The 18,849-nt window shown below is 41.0% G+C and overlaps 2 protein-coding genes across 5 annotated transcripts in view; both read right to left on the bottom strand.

The window, feature by feature from the left end:
* Nucleotides 1-8,545: 8,545 nt before the first annotated feature.
* Nucleotides 8,546-11,903, bottom strand: LOC124066497 (dickkopf-related protein 1-like). Its single transcript, XM_046402922.1, has 5 exons — nucleotides 11,758-11,903; nucleotides 10,432-10,667; nucleotides 10,167-10,311; nucleotides 9,819-9,953; nucleotides 8,546-9,699 (listed from the first exon to the last, which is right to left on the bottom strand). Exons 2-5 carry the CDS (start codon nucleotides 10,645-10,647, stop codon nucleotides 9,434-9,436), a joined length of 762 nt encoding a protein of 253 aa, XP_046258878.1. The 5' UTR covers nucleotides 10,648-10,667; nucleotides 11,758-11,903; the 3' UTR covers nucleotides 8,546-9,433.
* Nucleotides 11,904-12,629: 726 nt separating this feature from the next.
* The window catches only part of LOC124065715 (cGMP-dependent protein kinase 1), a 72,792-nt gene continuing 66,572 nt past the window's right edge, over nucleotides 12,630-18,849 (bottom strand). For all 4 annotated transcript variants that reach the window (XM_046401370.1, XM_046401371.1, XM_046401369.1 and 1 more), the window contains 7 exons: nucleotides 18,004-18,093; nucleotides 17,379-17,520; nucleotides 16,729-16,892; nucleotides 15,757-15,879; nucleotides 15,584-15,646; nucleotides 15,382-15,448; nucleotides 12,630-15,248 (listed from right to left, as the gene is read on the bottom strand). In XM_046401370.1, coding sequence (XP_046257326.1) covers nucleotides 15,150-15,248; nucleotides 15,382-15,448; nucleotides 15,584-15,646; nucleotides 15,757-15,879; nucleotides 16,729-16,892; nucleotides 17,379-17,520; nucleotides 18,004-18,093 — 748 coding nt within the window. In that variant the 3' untranslated portion in view covers nucleotides 12,630-15,149. The remainder of the gene's footprint in view (nucleotides 15,249-15,381; nucleotides 15,449-15,583; nucleotides 15,647-15,756; nucleotides 15,880-16,728; nucleotides 16,893-17,378; nucleotides 17,521-18,003; nucleotides 18,094-18,849) is intronic.

Raw genomic sequence — 18,849 nt, 5'->3', positions numbered from 1 at the left:
GCAATTCGGCTTCTCAGCACATGGAATTAAGTCTGGGAGGCTTGAGGGGGTTTGGGGTAGTATTATGTAGTCATTTGACAGCCCTGAATTGTCTGGAGGAATTAAGATGACTTGATGTAAAACTGGCTCATGTGATTAATGTTGAGCTTTTCAACTTCGACTTCTGTACGGTATTGTTTTTTCTTGCATATTTTTCATTGCTCTTTCTCTTTTTAACTGTCAAGTACAGATCACCTGGTAGTTTCACTTCAAAGCACGCAACAATTGGATATTACTTACCAAGTCCCTGTGAATCTTTCTGTGACAAGTGGGACCTTTACTAGAGGGGAAAATAACCCATCTGTCCAGCAAATGCTTCCATATGGACACAAAGAGTGGGGCACATTCTTGTGGAAATGAAAGCAGCTCCTTTAATCTAAGAGACATAATCAATAAATGATAAGGCCTGTAGCCACAGGGCAAAGCGGTAGTTTGAAGATAACTTAAGACAAGATTAGTGATGGGACAACACTGGATGGTGGGGGCTGATGTTGAATTAAAACATTATGCATGAAGGACTGGAGTTAGTTTCTCAGTAATCATGGGTTCCTATCAGCTCTTTAGATCACTTCCTGCAAGCTTAGCTCAGTCGTATTCAAGCGATCATTGTTTTATCTGGAAGGAATGCTAATTAGGGTTGTAGAGCAGCCAACCCTTGCCAACATCACCAAAATACACTATGTGGCCAGTTTAAATGAGACAATAGATGCCTTCACAACAACTATTATGCAAAGGAGACACTGGAGTACCAATGCGGAATGCAATCTCCGTCTAGCAAATATTTACCAACAGCCAAAGACAGGGAAAAGAGCCTAGGAGACAGCTACCATGGCTAATGACTGAGTAAAGACGGGATGAAATGTACATTTAAGTAACAGGGGGTTAGACTGAGGCTTCTGAGTGCAATTCAAGCCCCTCGGGAATGTGCTGAGCTGAACATTTGATGTGCAAGATAACCAAAGTAGTGGGCATTTTCAATCAACGTGTCAACCCAAATTTTAGTAGAAATAACACCAAGGATGGAGGGAGGTTTTAGGCTTGGCTTTGATTTCATGGTACTATAGGTTTAAAAACCAGAATTATATTTGAGTGCCATGAGTATTTGGTCATCTCTGGAGCTTTTTCTAATGATATGGAATGACCCAGACGGGTGCTACTGGTTTTAAAGTCCCTAAAAATAGAGATGCTTATTTGCAGTCCCACATTTGGGCCATGTAGACTGAGAATGGCAAACTGTAACACCAGGCAAGGAGTCTAATTTTCTCTCTTTTATGGTTATTGCTTAGAAGTCATTCTGAGAAGCGTGGCAGCCTTAGAAAATGATAAATATGGAAATATATCCTTTGACTTCTGTACAACTGGTGAAGGGCACCAGTTTTTTCCTTTTCTCTTCCCTTCAGTCTGAGAAATACTCATCTATTCTTTTCTCTAATGTGAGACCTGCGGCTTCAGGGTGATGTTAAATGCAACAGTCGTTCTCTCCAACAGATGAATGTGTAGTTTGTGGCTTGCACCAGCAGGGGTATTTGTGAATGGGTCCTTTCAATGTCTACAGTTTATCAAATTAGGGGAAAAGATGTCATGCACAATAAACTTAACTCTTTGTCTCTGGCTGTGGCTAACAGTGGGTGCTGGTGTGTGTGTTTGTTTGTTTGTGTGTGTGTGTGTGTGTGTGTGTGTGTGTGTGAGAGAGAGAGAGAGAGAGAGAGAGAGATTTATACCTTTCTCTAAATGTCAGCTGTGAGAGTGACAGTAATATGATGTTTCCCACCCACAATGGAGGAACACACACACAGAGTCAGCAACCTCAACATGGCTGTTTGCTGAGGCTATAGGGTGTTCCCAATCATTTCCTTACCCACAACATAGACAATGAGCATCCTTGCGCTACTAAAGTTTGGTCCTGTGAGTGGAAGAAACAGGCAGTTCATAAGGAAATAAAAACAGATTTCAGGGTGTAATTTGTGTAAATCGTCTTGCTTGGAATTAACATCAAGCCTTTTTAACTTGTCCAGTTGGAACAAGTTTAACGGTAAATGTTGGCAGTGATGAGAAGAAGAGCTATACAAACATCTAAAGAACTGAACTTGACCACTTTGCGCATTTACATTCACTGGGTGTTTCCTTTTGTCAGCTCATTTAGACCTCCTTAGATGTTGGTGTGAACAAATCAACATTTAGATAGTGTACTAATGTGGCGCTGAGAAGACCCTCTGAAGATAACTACCTTTGATATGACCCCCTGGGACTCACACTGTCCCCAGCTTAGCCCCACCAGCAGGGGCAAGACAATCCAATCCATTTGCCCCCCAGAGAGATCAAAGCACTGGCCTCCTTCTTTTTTCATTCTGTTACCAAAGACTCCACCTTTGCAAAGTCCTTCACAAATGAGATTGTACATCAGCCATTTTCTTTGGTGGGGTTTAAGGTAGTGTTTTTGAAAGGATGGAAAACAAGCAGGGACATTAAAGAGTTTGGGTGATGGACTGGGGCTAGGGGGGTAGAATGGTATGAAAGGAGGAGGCGAGTGGTAAAAAAGCTGTGATTAAGGCCTGATGACTGTTAATAGGACAATGGTTGAACCACTGGGACCATTACTGTGTCATTGTCTTAAAGGATGCATCCCTGTTGAGTAAAGGTATTCCATTACACAGCATCCAGGGCTTTCGATGCCCCTGCAAAAGCACAGGAATGTTCGTCCATGCCTCAGGCAGACAGACTCATCTCCTGTTGAGGATTTTTTATGAAATTTATTGATGAATCAGAGACACCTATTTCCTGCGTATCATTAAAGCAGTCTGTCTGCCATGAGCATACTGGATTAGGAATGGTAACCAGCAATGCCTACTGATGCACTCATACTGGGGTTTGCCAGTCATCTGCTAAGCTGTCTCCCCTCAGTACTACAAGGTATTTTTCAAAGTATACGGTTTCTGTGGTCACCTCTATTCAATCAGCTGTGCTAATTGAGTGTGACTCCACAAGCCCGCCATCTTTCAGTGTTATATAACTGAATATAACTTTATTTTTTACTGAACAGCAATTCACTCCATGTTAGTTTTCCACCAACTCTCTCATTCTGCAATATGTTTTTTTTACTTCTTTGAAAACTTTACAAATAATGAGTAAATTATATGTGTGAAGCAGTTTTGCGCAATGTGGTTGTGGCTGGGGCAGACTTAACATAGCAGCCAGGAGCTGAGCCAGCTCTGGCCCTGGCCCTTGTCCTAGCCCCCGCCCCAGCCCCAGGCCGCCAGCAGCAAGCTTGGACCAGCCATAATGAAGAGTAGGCATTTTTATACCCAGCTGTAAATCTGGCCCCCTCCTCCTGGTGCATCTGTTCACTCCCTGCTCATCTGGCAGACTGGGCAGACATTGCATATTGGGATATTATTTGTATAAACAATGGGCAGATTGTTTGTTTGCACAGAATTGGTCGCAGCTGTGCAAGCACTGGGATATGTTGCACATGGAGGAACGGGAGAGAGTTAGGGAATCCACCTCAAGGACACAGGTGGTGTGGAGGATCAGCCTCAGTGCTCACATGACCCTCCAGTCCTGGCACCACCGGTTTGCTGAAAAGCTAGTACCCAGGGGAAAATAAACGAGTCCACAGGGAAACAGAGCATCACAAAACACAGGGTATTGTGGTCAGGTATCGCTTAACATGGGCTTTCTTGCAGTGTTGCTGTAACAGGCAGCTTACATGACTTAACACAACCACTTGTTTCTGTTTTAGCCCAACTTGCCTACCAACTATGGGCCTTTATAGCTGAAGTCAGGGCAGCTGAGTTGCCTTAATGTGGTAAACGGGGAGTCAAACATGGAATGACATCATCAGAGAGGGACCTGAGACCACAGAGGAGGTGTCAGCTGCAGATGGAAGGAACACCAGGATGGATCAAACCAGTCACTGGTGAGCCTCCCCTGGTGAGCAAACACAGTGTCATGGCTCTGTCCCTGGTATAGCAGCGAGGGTGAGGCTCTGCCTCATTTACGCCATATGGAAAGCCCCACTCACAGTTTTCTGATTGAATGGAAATATTTCACAAGCAAAGAGGTGTATTACCCAAATTTGGCTTTTTGTGTGTCATTTGAAGCCACAGAATTAGGCTGGTTAGCTTAGCTTGTCTTAGCACAAAGACTGGAAGCAGGTGAAGGTAAAAAATAGGATAATAATAAGATCCACCTTCTAGTATCTATAAAGCTCACAATTTAACGCTCGTTTAATTGGTCAAAAAAACTGCTGCTAATCATTTTTTGTTGCTGTCATTTGTTTTGTTTTAATGGATTTAAAGTGTCAATAACTCAGTTTTAGAAGTACTTAAGTTTGTTTTATGTCACTAACTGTATGTCCAGTTCTCCTCGTAGTTTTGTGTCTTTCTTTCTCTCTCTGTATCTTTCTGCAGGTATCTCTCCATCCAGATCTACATGTTGAACTGCATCCGGGCCTCTGACAAACCCAATGTCTACTGTCAACATCTGCCCATGTCGTTCTTCTATGTAGTGCTATTATAACTAACTTAAACAACATATCAGCTAATAAACAAATACATACAATACATAGTCCTCAGAATTCCAATTATAACAACCTGTCATTTTTGTCCTTTGTATTAAATGATGTTTATTGCATGTATGTTTCTCTCTCTCTCTCTCTTTCATCCTCTCTGTCCTGTCTACCTCTTCTTCCCCCCCTTCACCCGGCCAACTATCAGCAGGATAGTTCTCCCTTGCAAGCCGGGTCCTGCTCAAGGTTTCTTCCTGTTAAAAGGAAGTTTTTCCTTGCCACTGTCTGCTTGCTTGGGGGTTCAGGCTCTGGGTCTCTGTAAAGCATCTAGAGACAATTTTGATTAAATTGAAATTGAAATTAAGTAAAAATGTCAACACCACAATGTAGAAATATTCTGTGACAAGAGAAAAATATATTTACAGTACAAAAGGCAAAACTACTCATTTTGCAGAACGTTATATTAAGATGTTTTGACTACGGTACTTTATATCAGAAGCTTTCATACAGTTTAATCTACAATATTACATAATAATTTACTTTTTGATTGTATTTTGTGTTATTAAATTCAAACTGCAACGTAACTACAGATTAGCTACTTTGCTAAGCACATTAAATAAATGTACTCAGTTACTTTTAACCACTGCTGGTAGAAAGATTTTCTTACCCTCAAACAGAACCAGGCTAATTGATTTTTAAGCTATGCTCTCAAGTTGCTGGCTGCATCTAGCTTTGCTTTGTATAAATTGGACAGACATGAGAATGAATCTTCTCGTTTCACCACAAGAAATATTTCCCCAAAATATTAAATTTGCCTTAAGTACAGACCTGGAACCAGGACACGTTTAGCCTAGATTAGCATAAAAATTCAAGGCAGAGTGCAAACCTAAGCTGGGTCTTTCTGAAGTGAAAATTATGCCTTCTAACATTAAAAATGAATGTGTTGTTTTTAGGGTTTTTTTCAGACCACACAACAAAAAAAGAATGACGTGATAAAATGACTAGGCAGCTTTTCCTGTTGCTGAACAACAGCCAGGCACAGTGACTGTGCACAGCGCTCTGAATTTGTGTCTGCTCCAACACAAAACTCTCCATATAAAAATCACAATTTATCATTTTCAGATTTGTATCATATAGCCCGACCCAGGCTAATTGTGTCCAGCTAAACAAAGCTAAGATAAACAACGCTAAGACAAGATAAGCACATCCTAACTTCAGCTCCATAACACACAGGCATGAGCGATCTGAGTTAGGAAGCCTTTGAATTGGGCCCGTGCATGGACAGAGTGAGTGAGAACAATTGTCACTGGTGAATTGCCTGGAATGTAACATGAGACCCAATCAAAGTACAATACGTCAATCCCTTGTTTCCCCTGTTGTGTTGACATCACCCAGAAGTTAAATCAGTGGAGCAAACCTGTTCTCCACCTGCATTCGCACACTAAACGTATTGTGCTGAATGAGTTGTCCTTTGTTTAATTATTATTTCCCAAGGACCGGGAGATTTCCCCTTATTGCTCAACCAGGCAGATTGTCATCCCACAATGATGAATAGTGAGCATTGTACTTCAGTGCCAGCACCCAGAAGTTTGACACCTCCCTGTGAAATGTTGTTTACATTAGAGCTTGGTTTTGATCCGAATGCTCATTCCAGAAGTATGCCATCTCTTTCATCTGACAAAATAACATGCATTGCCTCTGTGTACACTGCCTCATTTCTTTACCCTTTTATCTCCAATGGCTTGCACATGAGTTTGTTAACTCAGGGATGTCTGTCAAGGGTGTTTGGCAGCAACATTAGAATAATAACGAAAGATATGCCAGGTACTCAAGCATTGAAAAGCTTTATTGTTACTCATAGATCGTGAAGGGAGATAGTAGATTTTAAGACTGGAGTATAAACAAATGTGTTCTTTTTCTCATTAGCCTTTAAGTGTTTTCATAATACACTGCACTTGATGAATAAAAGCCAGGCTTGATCAGAGTCTGGTTTGTTTGTGTGTTTGCGAAGTTGGGGTATGCACATAAAATACGCATAAAATGCATAGCGGAATGAAAACTGACAGGCTTTAAATGTGTTGATCAGCATTTTCAAGAATCGTGGCGTGCATCCTTGTTGCTAAGATGAAAGTTTGCTGTAGTTACATGTTTCCATTTTTTGGAAGTGTACAGTAGCATGAAAATGCATGTCAGTGGAAATGCTGATTCATTCTTGTGGTATGACAACACCAAATGTTGTTAGTTTGGATGCCATTGTGTGGGCGAGTACACTGTTACTCCAAACCTCTCACACCCCAAAATTGGCCCCTATAAGGGTGTGTGCATGTGTGTGTGCATGTGTGGACATGGGTACATGTGTTTGTATATGTGTAATAGCTGCGAAGTGGCATGTGGGGACATGACTGTGTGTGTGTCTGTTGTTGTGGATGCTGCTGTTGTTGTTCCTCTGGAGTCCTCTAAATGTAGTTACCATAGCTGTGTGGTCACACACACACACACACACACACACAGTGCTGGCCTTCCAGGAGTTGGGGCACATGCCTGTGGCCTGTGTTAGTCTGTGGTTGGAGTAATGATGACAGGCTCTCACACACACATACACAGATTCCAAGACCCCCACAAACATGACTTGGCGGAGCCTGCATGGTATATTGTACTGCTGACAATGCTCCCATTACTCTTAATTACTTTGAAGAATGGGCACTAAATTGTTTAAATGGAGTGTGTCTCTCTGTATGTCTGCCTGCCTCACTGTCAACACATCTGTACTCCAGTGATGGAAGTATTCGGTTCCTTAAGTAAAAGTAGCAATACCACAATATAGAATTTCTCTTGTCAAGTAAAGGACCTGTATTTGAAATGTAAGGAACTTTATTGATATTGTAGTGTATGGTATTGTACATACTTTTTGATAAGTACAATCAGTGAAAATGCGAGGTATGACACAGTTATGATAAGTACATTCAGGCAGAATTACTGTATTTTTATACATTTAATACTCTTGTGTTATCATTACAGATCAATTGAAATGCAGTTGGGTACACCTATTATATATGGTGTTACTGCATGGTATTTTATAGGCTATTTTTATAGCTGAAGTCTTGCTCTACTAAGTAACTGGTAAGTGGAGTAAAACGTACAGTGTCGCTCTCTGAAATGTAGGGGAGTGAAATACTCAAGTGAAGTACAAATACCACAGAATCATACTTACATACAGCACTTGAGTAAATGACCTTATACTTTTCACCACTGATCTTCTATGACAGTCAGAATAAACCGCATCTTGTCTTCCTTTGACAAACTGCAAATTAATGTCTGTGGATGTAAACAGATGAAGAGGTTATCCGGCTCACTCAGATATCAAGAGTGTCTTGTGCTCCTTTTGATCCGACACAAGAATCAAGCAGAAAGTACAATAATTTCCATGCTATCTTCTAATCTAAACACGTCTAATTACAGGCACCAAGGTGTATTTGGGTGGATTCATAGCCTACACATTAGAGCACATCCATTGCGCAACAGCCAGGAAACAGAGTGCACTGTGCAATTGGACTGAACCAAAAATTTTTTTTTTTTTTTTTTTTGAGTTGCATCACAAAAACTCAAAGCGCTGTGGTGCACCTCATTTCATGAATCCTTGTGTAGATTGAGTAAGATGAAGTAATTAGAGGCTTTAGTTTGGATAGCTAGCTATCTGCTCTGCTGCACATGAAGGCAGGGAAGTTATAATTAGAAACTAGCCAGCAACACCAAAGGGTGAGGTGGCAAGCACTCGCCAGGACACACATACTTTGTTATTACCTCTTTGCAGTCATCATTTGATATAGAAGCACCCTGTCCTGTTTTTAATGTTTGTCTGATGATGTAGCCCTGATGGACCGTCCTCAAACAGGATGTGCTCATTTAAGTTATACAAAGTTATTCATTAAAGTTATACGTTTATTGTAAATATGCTCTCAGCTCATGCAAATATTTCAGCAATTGTGTGTAATGGGTTTGAGAAGCATATTTGAGAGGACTAAACACCACCAAGTGATTGTTCAGATAACTCTTGCTTTCCAGAGGAGGATGGTTATTATTTAGCCAGAAACAGTTCCCACCCCTACCAGCCTTTAAGTGAATAAATAACGACTAAATGGTTCAGATCCTAACTGCTGCAGGAGAATTTGTATTTCATAGATCTTGATTGAGAACTCACTGAAACAATGTCCCAAAAAGCTTTTGCTTTTTTGTCAGCCAGTTACTTTAAAACATAATTGCCAAAAATGAGGGGCAGAGAAAAGGAGTGAGGTTATCACATGGTGTTTAATAAAACAAATATATTCAGATTTTCTATATATAACATTTTCTTATAAAACAATATATATAACACATTTACAATGCATGCAGCACCATGTCTTTATAATACTGGTGTTGACAGAATTCAATAGCTCATTTAAGTGCCACCTCCAGGGTAATATTTACAATACAGTAATTTACTGCAATAACTGAGGCTCGAAGTTCCATAAAAAGAGAAACAAAACAGCTCTGCCATTACCGACGACATGAATCGATCTTCACAAGATTTCTGTAATGCCCCTTCCTAACTTCCGACTCCTCATCTGTTGATGGGGAATTGGATCAGTCCGTCTTGCACTGCTGCATCCCTCTGGGTGTATCACTTTTCCAGGAATCATGTCTATCCTTCCGGGTGCTGTTTGTGTCAGCAACTTTGGCAGGAAAGAATGTCTTAGGAGTTGGATATCTATGTGTGTGTGTCAGCATCTCAGGTGTATGCAAGGCTGAAAAGTGTTTTGTCAGTGTCTGTGACTGATTTGTTGGTTTGCTGGGAGTGTGTCTTGTGTGTGTGAGTGTGTATTTCTGTCTCTGTGTGTGTCCACGCTTTTGTCAGCGTCTCTGACAGGTGTGTAGGTTCCGGGCTGCAGTCCTGCTGACACTTTGGTCTCGCTCTCCTTTCTCTGGTCGACAGGTCATGCCGTCTCCGCAGTCGCAGCGCTGGAAGAGCTCCAAGCCATGGGTGCCTTTCCTGCGGTGGCGCGTACACACCTGGCCCTCCGTCAGCACAGGCTTACAGATGCGAGACCAGAAGTGTCTGGCACAGCACAGACCCTCAGAACAGTCTGCAGATCTCAGGCAAGTGTCCCCCTCCTGGCCTAGAAATAGAGGAAAAAGAGGGATGAAAATGTGTTACATGAAGTAAAAGCTCACTGGGGACTTCTTGTGTTGTTGCTTAAACTTAATAAAGTTTCATGATTCTTCACAGGAGGCTCACCTTTAACAGCATGAGGCTGATGGCCATTGGCAGTGGGGGGCCTCTTGGCGTGATGCTCCATGGTGTTGTTGTGTTTATGCCAGGCAGTGAGGATGGATGCATCTGCACCATCTATATCATTTGCCTGGCATACACCTTCAAAGTCCAAAAGAGAGAAATGTATTAAGGGTCTGTCTTTATCATAGCTGACCACAGTCATCCATCACTTGTGCAAATTAGAATTAATCCGTATCAGTAAATGTTCACACCTCCAAGACAGTGTGACTACAAACAAACTATTCCAAATTCCAAACTATTCCAAAGTGTCATTAGAGAATCGAAAATGTGGCAAAGGATGCCTGTGCTCACCATTGCTGCAGCGATTTCCTGCACAACACATGGAGTCCCGTGCGCAACGTTTCCGGCTCTTACGGCAGGGCAGGCAGGCGCCTCTGGCGTCGTTGCAGAATTCATCACCTCCGCAGTCTTCATCATCGGTGCAGACACCTGACTGCTATAGTTAGATAGAAACAGAAGCAGCGTGTCATTGGAGTATTAAGATATTGCCAATAAGACGGACATAAACGCAACTTCTGTCGTGGCGCACAGAATTGACTTTACGCACGGGAATTACCTGTAAGGTGTCTGCGGGTAATTTGTGTCCCATGCCACCGGACGGTGAGGTGCGCGGACTCGGACTGACACTGTCGGCGCCTTTGCTACCCGAAACACCGGGCAAGTTTTTGATGGAATTCGAGTTCATCGGAACTGTCCCCGTGTAAACGTCCCTGAGGTATCCAAACAGCGTGAGATACACAGCCAAGAAACGATGCGCTGACGGGATCTGCATGATTCTCCCCTTAAACTCTTCTGCGATGCAAACACGCAGAAAAAAAAATCCCTTCTGTTTGGCTGCAGAACAACTGAGAGACAAAGTCCAAAGCGGCCTTGAATCCTGAATCCCAAAGTTTCCAGAAAGTTTCGGCACGATGCTTTCGAATCTTCCTGACTCACAGCCCTGGGATGATCTCTTTATACATGTGGACCTGTTTGTCTTCCCGCCCCTCGCTGTGCACAACAAAGGCGGAGGGGTGGAATTTCAAAGAGAGCCCCACTGTACGGAAATGGCCGTCTATTCTCCCTACGTTTCACAATGTTTGTGCAATGATAATATCTGCAAAGTCTGTCTGAATGCCCATCACTCAGAGACGCACACTGGAAATTAAGTGTACCCACATTTGGTGCGTACAGTTAGTGCAAAATCGGTTGTTGTTGTTTTCTTTTTAATTTTTTTTTAAAGAGTTACTTGCTCATCTTTAATACGTGTATTTTTTTTTCTCCTGAAAACAAGTGTTATTTGCCAACAGTTGTCTACTTTGATTCAACACTGACGTTTGTGGAAAACTGAAGTGATCATCTCACCACACTGACTTAATCATGTCGGGTGTGATTTCAATGAGCTTGTTTGTCAGTCGTTTTTTGTCTTGTTCCACTCTCCTCACTTATTCAAATGATCAGAATTCCTTTATTTTTTCCAAAGCTTGAATCCAACACTTTTTATTTTAATGACTCTCTGACTATTATAGGTGTCATTCATCTCAAAGCCTAGACGCTACAAATGTTGCACTGCATTCATTCGTTAAATTAGCTTTAAAACGGTAACAAAACTTCACAGTGTGTGTTTTTGCGTTTCTTTCTTCATGAACTCTGTTAGCCTTCTTTATAAAAAAAAAAAAAAAAAAGCTGTTTGGTTATTCCAGCCTCTTTGACATTCAAGTCGCCTAACTGCCCTTTGGCTGTGTGAAGACAGTGATTGAAGTTAGTTGCGTCGATTAACTACTTCATTTGATCCTTCTGATTTGCAAAGGGGGCAATTATCCTCCAAAGTGTGCTTGATTACACCAGTGGCGGACATCAATGTGTAGGATATGCAGACCATTAAGGGGTGTGAAAAGTTTACCGAATTAATGGACTTCCGTGGCGAGGCCTTTCAGGGTTGACTGGCACTTTGAGATTAAAGGCAGCTCTGATCTGTCTCTGCTCTCTGACCCTTTGGGCTCCTCCACTTATAAGACACGTCCACCCCAAAACAAACACAATAGTCTGAAATATTCAAATGAAATCTGACAAGCTTTTTAAAGGAAGTAGATAACTTTTCTCGAATTATCTGTTCTACCTCCGAATCTGCTCCTGAAAGAAGCGAAACGGCATTTTATCCACTCAGAAAAGCTTTACAGGTGCTGGAGTGCGTGATGGAGACGAGCCTCTTTCGTTTCTCTGTGAAGATATCTTGGCACTTGGACGTCATCTGCTGGTCACGCAGTTTGAGTGTGAGGATGTGTGTGTGCGTGCGTGCGTAAGAGAGAGAGAGAGATGCGCCATGGACACCTGACAAACACACTGTAGCACTTTGCGCGTTTGAATTGCTGTATATCTTTTGAAGTGGAGCTTTTATCTCCACTTTACTAAATGTCAGTGCTGGTAAGGTGAGCTCCTTTGATGCACTTTGATCCCCTTTGATCTGGCTGAAGTGTCACCCTGTTGTTATGGCTGAAGCCATTCCTCTGCCCCCCCAAACAGATTTGTTGTGCGAATAACACTGAGACCAGAGAAGCTGAATCATCTGCGCTTAACCACTAAGTGGATGACATTAACTCTGGGGCTGATTATTAGATCTCAGGCAACCTTAACCAGTTCCCATCAGGAGGGAGGCCGTTGGCTTCAGAGATTCTGTCTTACCTGCAGCTCCCTCGTGTGGCAGCTGCAAAAATCTTCACAGCACACGCTTTCAGTCAATTCAACTGAGCCGTTTCCAATAACTAAGAGACAAACACCACTCAAAAGTATTGGTTTTACTCTATAATTTTAAAAATTTTACACGTGGCACTCTGCAAAATCAATTTACAGCAGAATTGACAACATAACACAAGGCAAATATCAGGTAACATTGCAGAAGGCGATCAATATAAGACTCAAAACCAGTGGTTTGTAAAGTGATGGCATACATAAGGCTTTGTGATAAACATAACCTGCTCTTAAAACAGTAAAATGCTTAAGGTTTGCCTACAGAAGTAAGATTTCTTCTCATTTTCAATTGTATTTTAAAATGATTTATATGATACAGAGTAAACTTAAGTGTGTCAGTTCTGTTTTGCTTCCTGGGATGAATTATGATGTGAGCTGTTCAGCTTTATTCAAACCAAACAATAAAATGAGAATTTGGATGATGATGCATTACGATCAATGCTATCATTTCATCAAAGATTGTCAACAGTGGTAAACAAGAATACTGTCTTCATGTTTGTCAAACGCTCAAAACTGCAAATCATTCTTGCCATCTCTAAATGCTCAGATTTCCGGTGACTGATGGTCCCTCAGAGCCACAATTTATTGTTTGTTTTATACCAGGCCATTTGTGGTTAGGAGACCACATTAGATATGTGGAGAAAAGCATGTCATTGCAGCCATATCAAGTACGACAGATTTATTTTTTTTTATTTAGCATTTTACTGTTCATAAATGTTCCTGTGAGATAAATCAAAGGGGTAAGCAGGAATTTTATTTCATATAAATATGGTTTCCTCAGCCATCAAATGACTAGAAACTACCTTTTAGCTGTGATTAATGTATTTATTAGCTATAACAAAGGATGAGAAGCAGCCATCTAAGAGGACACATACATTTTTGAGGTGTATATGTGTTCATGCAGCATCGAGAAGGACTTGTGATGTGAAATTTGTATGCCATTGATTTAAGGCACTTACATTTCTTCTGATTTTATGGTCTGACTTTTGGACATGAGAGGTAATGAGCTGGGCAAGAGATCATGGTGCTACGTTGTGAGTTTCACAAAATGTAATCTCCTTTTTTTTTCTTTCGCTGCCTGTCTTAAGTTGATGTTAAGTCAAGATAGTCTTAAGATAATGTGAATGTGGTAAGTTTGGCCTCTAAAGAGGAGGATGGTTACCTCATACGGATGCACTTACGATGGTTAAAACCTGCTTAAAAACCTTGAGAATACCACTCAGCACAATGCAACATGGTGTCAAGTGATAATCAAATGAATCTTCACTCAAGTTTACAAATCGACACAAGTTTCCAATCTTCTAAAGGAGGTCAAGTACGTTACAAAGAAATAAAGCACAAAAAATCACTATACAAAAACAATAACAAGTACTGTCATCTCACCATCGCTTATTATAATTTATCAATAACAGCACCAAAGACATTGAAACCATGTTCACAGTTATGTCAGAACTATACAGGAGCGAATAGAGGACGAGGCATTTGTGTGGCATTTGGGTATAAAGCGTTCATATGCGTGATTAAAAGCATTTTGGAGAGAAAAAAAACAAGTGTGACTTCATCCACTGAAGCTTAAAATAACTGCTGACTTTCTCAGTTAATGGTCTTAATTGCTTTATGGAAATACTAGCTGACATTTCATGTGTGTCGGTGTGTGATTCAATTAAATTTTAAGCAGGGCACTTAAAGAGTCATGTCTCTTTCCACTGAATGCACAGTTTGTGCTTTTCAAGGTAGGTTAGTCTTATATTAAGTGTACTAGTATTTGATTTTAGCCCAGTTGTGTTCTTGTGCAAGAATGTACCTTGTAAATTCAAATACTACGTACCGTACATGCTGTATGCTGTATGGACGTTGAGAATAAGAATAAAATCAGTGACATTCAGGTTAAGTCTTGAGCACTTGGTACCAGTTTAACTTGCAAACTGTAGTGCGAAGTTGTCTGGAAAGTATCAGCGATTGCAGCATGCAGCTGCATGTCAAAAACCAAGGAACAACTGCAGTAATACTCCTAAAGTCCACCAAAAATTTCACCAAATCTTGCGGAGAAAAAAACACAGAAAATAAATCAATCATCAGCTTCCTCTCTTTGTGAGAGGAAGTACTTCATCACATTTTCACCATTATTTATCCTCTTGAACATTCATCCAACCACTCAACATGTTTCCCTGTTATGAGGGAAAACCCGGCTCCATTGTCAGCCTCTGTTGTATCGTGTGTGTCTATGTATTGTGTGTACATATGTGTATCCCTGCACGTTCTTTGCCTTTGCCGTTAGAGCCGAGTGTAAGACAACACTGAAGAAGTGCTACAGCAGTCCCACTATAAATGCTTGTTCCAGAGCCACAGTGAAATAAAGGCATATCGGTGACCTGGAGGGTTTGCCATCCATTTTATCTCCTTTTCCATATGCTCTCTTCCCTTTTTTTTAAAGCAGTTTCTTTTTTCTTTTCTTTTCTTTTTTTTTTTTTTTAAACACAGCCATGTGCTCATGATGGCCTCCAAGCCAACAAAAGTTTCTTTTGGTTTTAAGGGGAAAGGAGGAATTCAAAAATCAACGTCCCAGCCGGAGTTGTCATCGGGGGGCGGGTCCTCGTTGTCTTCTGGGAAGCTGTCGAAGTTACTTGTGTCGACTGCTGATGTGACCTGGTAGAAAACCATAAGACAGAAGAATGATCTACAGAAAGACTAAAGAAGAGGACCACAAAGGGATTTGGAATCTAAAATTGAGAAGTAAGTAAAGTTATAATGAGTTGTGCTACTAGCTGTGTGCACTTACATTGGGGATAATAGGAGGCGTCAATGTCCCCTTCTTCAGGCCCTCCCAGTTAAAGCCCTCAAACCATCTGAAGGTAAAATAGCATCATTTTGTCACTGGATGATTACATTGAACTGCACAAGTATAGTATAGTATGAAGCCTATAGCAAGTATAGTATGAAGTCAAATGAATAAATTGGTATTTATTTATAGACATGCTTACTTGTGCTTTTGGATGTCTTTGACACCATTTTTCAAGTTTCCCAGTCGTTCAGACGGATTATCCCTGCAGCAGACAAAACAAAAAAAAAGAAAGAAAGAAAAAGAAAAAAAAAAGGTGAATCAGCACACGTACTACTTCAGCAAGTTTAAACAGCTGGAAGCACCAGGACTCACCTGCATAGCTTTTTGATTAGGTTGGCAGCATTTTTGGTAATTTTCTTTGGGAATTCAATCATGTCAATGCCTCTCAGGATGATGTTGTAGGTTTTCATAGGATCAGGGCCCGAGAATGGAGGGCTATGCAACAGAGGCAAAACATGTTAGTCTTGACTGACAAATGCATTAGTATGAATTTAATTCAGTGATTGTGTTAAACTATGTGATAATGCATTAAATTATCATATTTGTTAATTTGTTTGTTATGTATGGTTTGACACACATGACAGGGAACACTTAAAGGTACAATATGCAGTAATAGACTCATACTAAAGTAATTTCTCTCGATCACTACTTCGGAGCCTGTAGAAGTGTGTCTTGGTGGTGTCTGTATCTGCAGAGACCCTCCCCTTTGCCTGTATTTTCTTATTTTCTTAGTACTGTGCGGTGCTTCTGGGCATCAGCCTTTGTGCAGTGGTGTGTAGCCCAAAGCCAATAACAGTGCAAGGTCAAGCCTCTATAAAATCATAGCAACCAGGTTACAGCTGTCTCCCTTTCTCCATGGTCTCTTTCCTCTGCTCTCTCAGTATGTCAGCAGGAGCTGCAGGTCCGTCTGTGTGTGCTGCACAGAGACAGACAGCAGCACAGAGGCACAATGAAGCCGGCACTTTGACTGTGTTCACACAAAATCCAGAGACTTGGGTAGAGATTTGGGTGTGTTTATGTGCGTTTTACAATAAAACCGCTGTGAAACATTCAACAAATAAACGTTTTATTTCTCTGATTCACTGCTCTGTTTGCGCTAACCGCCACTCTTTCTCTCTCTCTCTCTCTGTCTCTCTCTCTCTCTCTTCATTGCTATTCTCTCTCTCTGTCTCTTTCTCTCAACCTTTAAGCTACAAAGGACTGGGGAATTGTGTTTTTACACATATTCTGCGTATAATGCCTTTAAGATATTAGTTCTACGGACATGCCAAGGCTTGTGTGTACCTGCCAGTTAAGAGCTCAAACATGAGGATTCCTAGAGACCAGTAGTCAGCTGAGATGTCATGGCCCTTGTTCAGAATGATTTCTGGCGCTACATACTCCGGCGTCCCACAAAAGGTCCACGTCTTCTTCCCAAATCCAATCTTCTTGGCAAAGCCAAAGTCAACCTGAGGGGAAAAAACAAGATTGTTCTCTGTCAGTCAGACCAAGCTGAATAAGAGTCCATAAATTTGGTTACCACTTGTTTCAGATCATAATCTTTCTTATGTATAATAATAGTGAAGCTTAAATTGCATAATTATTTCAGTATTAGTCTTTCACTCCACGATTTGGCATGACAGATAGAAAGGGTTGAGCAGCTGGTTGCTGCGCTGCCAAAATCTACAAACTGGTTTCTCCAAGAGGAGAGAAGGGAATGGCAGCACCCCAAAAAACACAGAATTCAACTTAACCTCAATTACACTGTTTCATACTGTAATTATAATTTCATTTACAGCTAACACAAAGCAAGTATGCAGATGTTATTTGATTCCTTTATTGCATCACAGACAGATTTCACTCATTTGAGAATGATTTCAGAATTTCCAACTTTCACAAAAGACACAGAAATTGCATTAAGTTTTATTAGTAGTAATCCCTGGTGTACGTCTTACCAGTTTGGCATACCCCCTGTGGTCCAATATAAGGTTCTCCGGTTTGAGGTCTCTGTAGATGATTCCTTTGGAATGCAGGTAGGCGAAGGCCTCCACCACACAAGCTGTGTAAAATCTGGTGGTTGAGTCCTCAAATGAACCCCTGGAAACACAACAGGACAACAGAGCTGAACGGTGAACAGAATGGTATCTAACTGCAAAAGTCCAGCAGAAACTTCTTTCCTTAACCCAACTAGGAGGTTTGCTTTGTGCAGGATTCCACTGAAAAAATAGACAGTAAGCTCTTTCCAGAAAATTATCTCTGCAGCGCACACATGCTATCAATATAACTGGAAAGTTAACATTGGACCACTGCAAAATTCACAGCTGAGATATAAATTCGTAACTGAAAGGAGCTGTCAAACAGATAAATGTGTTAGGCTCATGTGAACCACAGGCCTAACTCTGTTGATAAATTGAAAATCCTGAGGGGAAAAGAGTTGGAAATCTTGCAAAAGAACTTGGTTCAAAAACTTGAGGGTTCAGGACTAAGACCGTAACTGCAACTCTTTGTGGCACTTCCTCTCTAAAATATAACACAGCTAATGCAATTCAGTTATATGTGAGCTGGTGAAATAGAGCTTACCGGTCTCGAAGAATGGTCCACAGCTCTCCTCCTAAACAAGCTTCCATCAACATGTAGAGGTACTTGCTGTCCTTGAATGTTCTGTAGAGTCTGAAAACACAAATGTAGATGTTATCTCAAACAGCTTTTAAATGCAAAAATGCTTGATGAATATCCGTTTGGAATGAGTACAATTAATTAACGTAGGGAGTCCTAAATTTGTATTCCAAAATTAAGAAAAGAGCTGAAAGGTACTTTTACAAAGCAACTGCTGACACTGCAGATACAGACACAGGCACTGCTGATACACAAGGTACATCTACATTTTAAATCATCTCTTAATGCCTGCTTTGGAATGTAATTAAGCAGTTAGCACAAATACAGCTGTGGAGGAAGCAATTTTAGCAATCAAGTTGGTATATACTCATAGTCACAGTCTTTGTTTCCTTTGGATTTTTGTTGATACTACTTACCAAAACCAAAGAAGGGAGAGAAAACTTTATTTGTGGCTTAAAGCAACAACAACTAGAGGATTTGAGAGGATGAACAGACCTTTATAGATTACAGATAAGACCTTATACTGTATACTATAACTCATGTGCCATCTTGTTTTCTTGCAGCGTCAGAGAAAGCTGGAGTATTTTTCAGCATACGTAGAGAAGAAAGCAGTAAAAAAAACAAAAAAAAATCTTGTATAGAAGGCCACAAGATTATCTCTGGAGCACCACGGGTAGGGCTCATACTCATAAATTGCAAGTTGTTTCAAATATACTTGACTTGCATGTGAGACACAACTTCTATTAACCTGACAAAGAACCTGCAAGCTCCACTGAGAAAACTGGTAATCATGGCCTCCTTGCTCTGTGG

Source organism: Scatophagus argus, chromosome 10 (genome assembly GCF_020382885.2).
Source record: "Scatophagus argus isolate fScaArg1 chromosome 10, fScaArg1.pri, whole genome shotgun sequence".
NCBI classification, from domain to species: Eukaryota; Metazoa; Chordata; class Actinopteri; family Scatophagidae; genus Scatophagus; species Scatophagus argus.
Note: the sequence above shows the minus strand (reverse complement) of the source record. Positions and strands in the feature narration are given on the sequence as shown.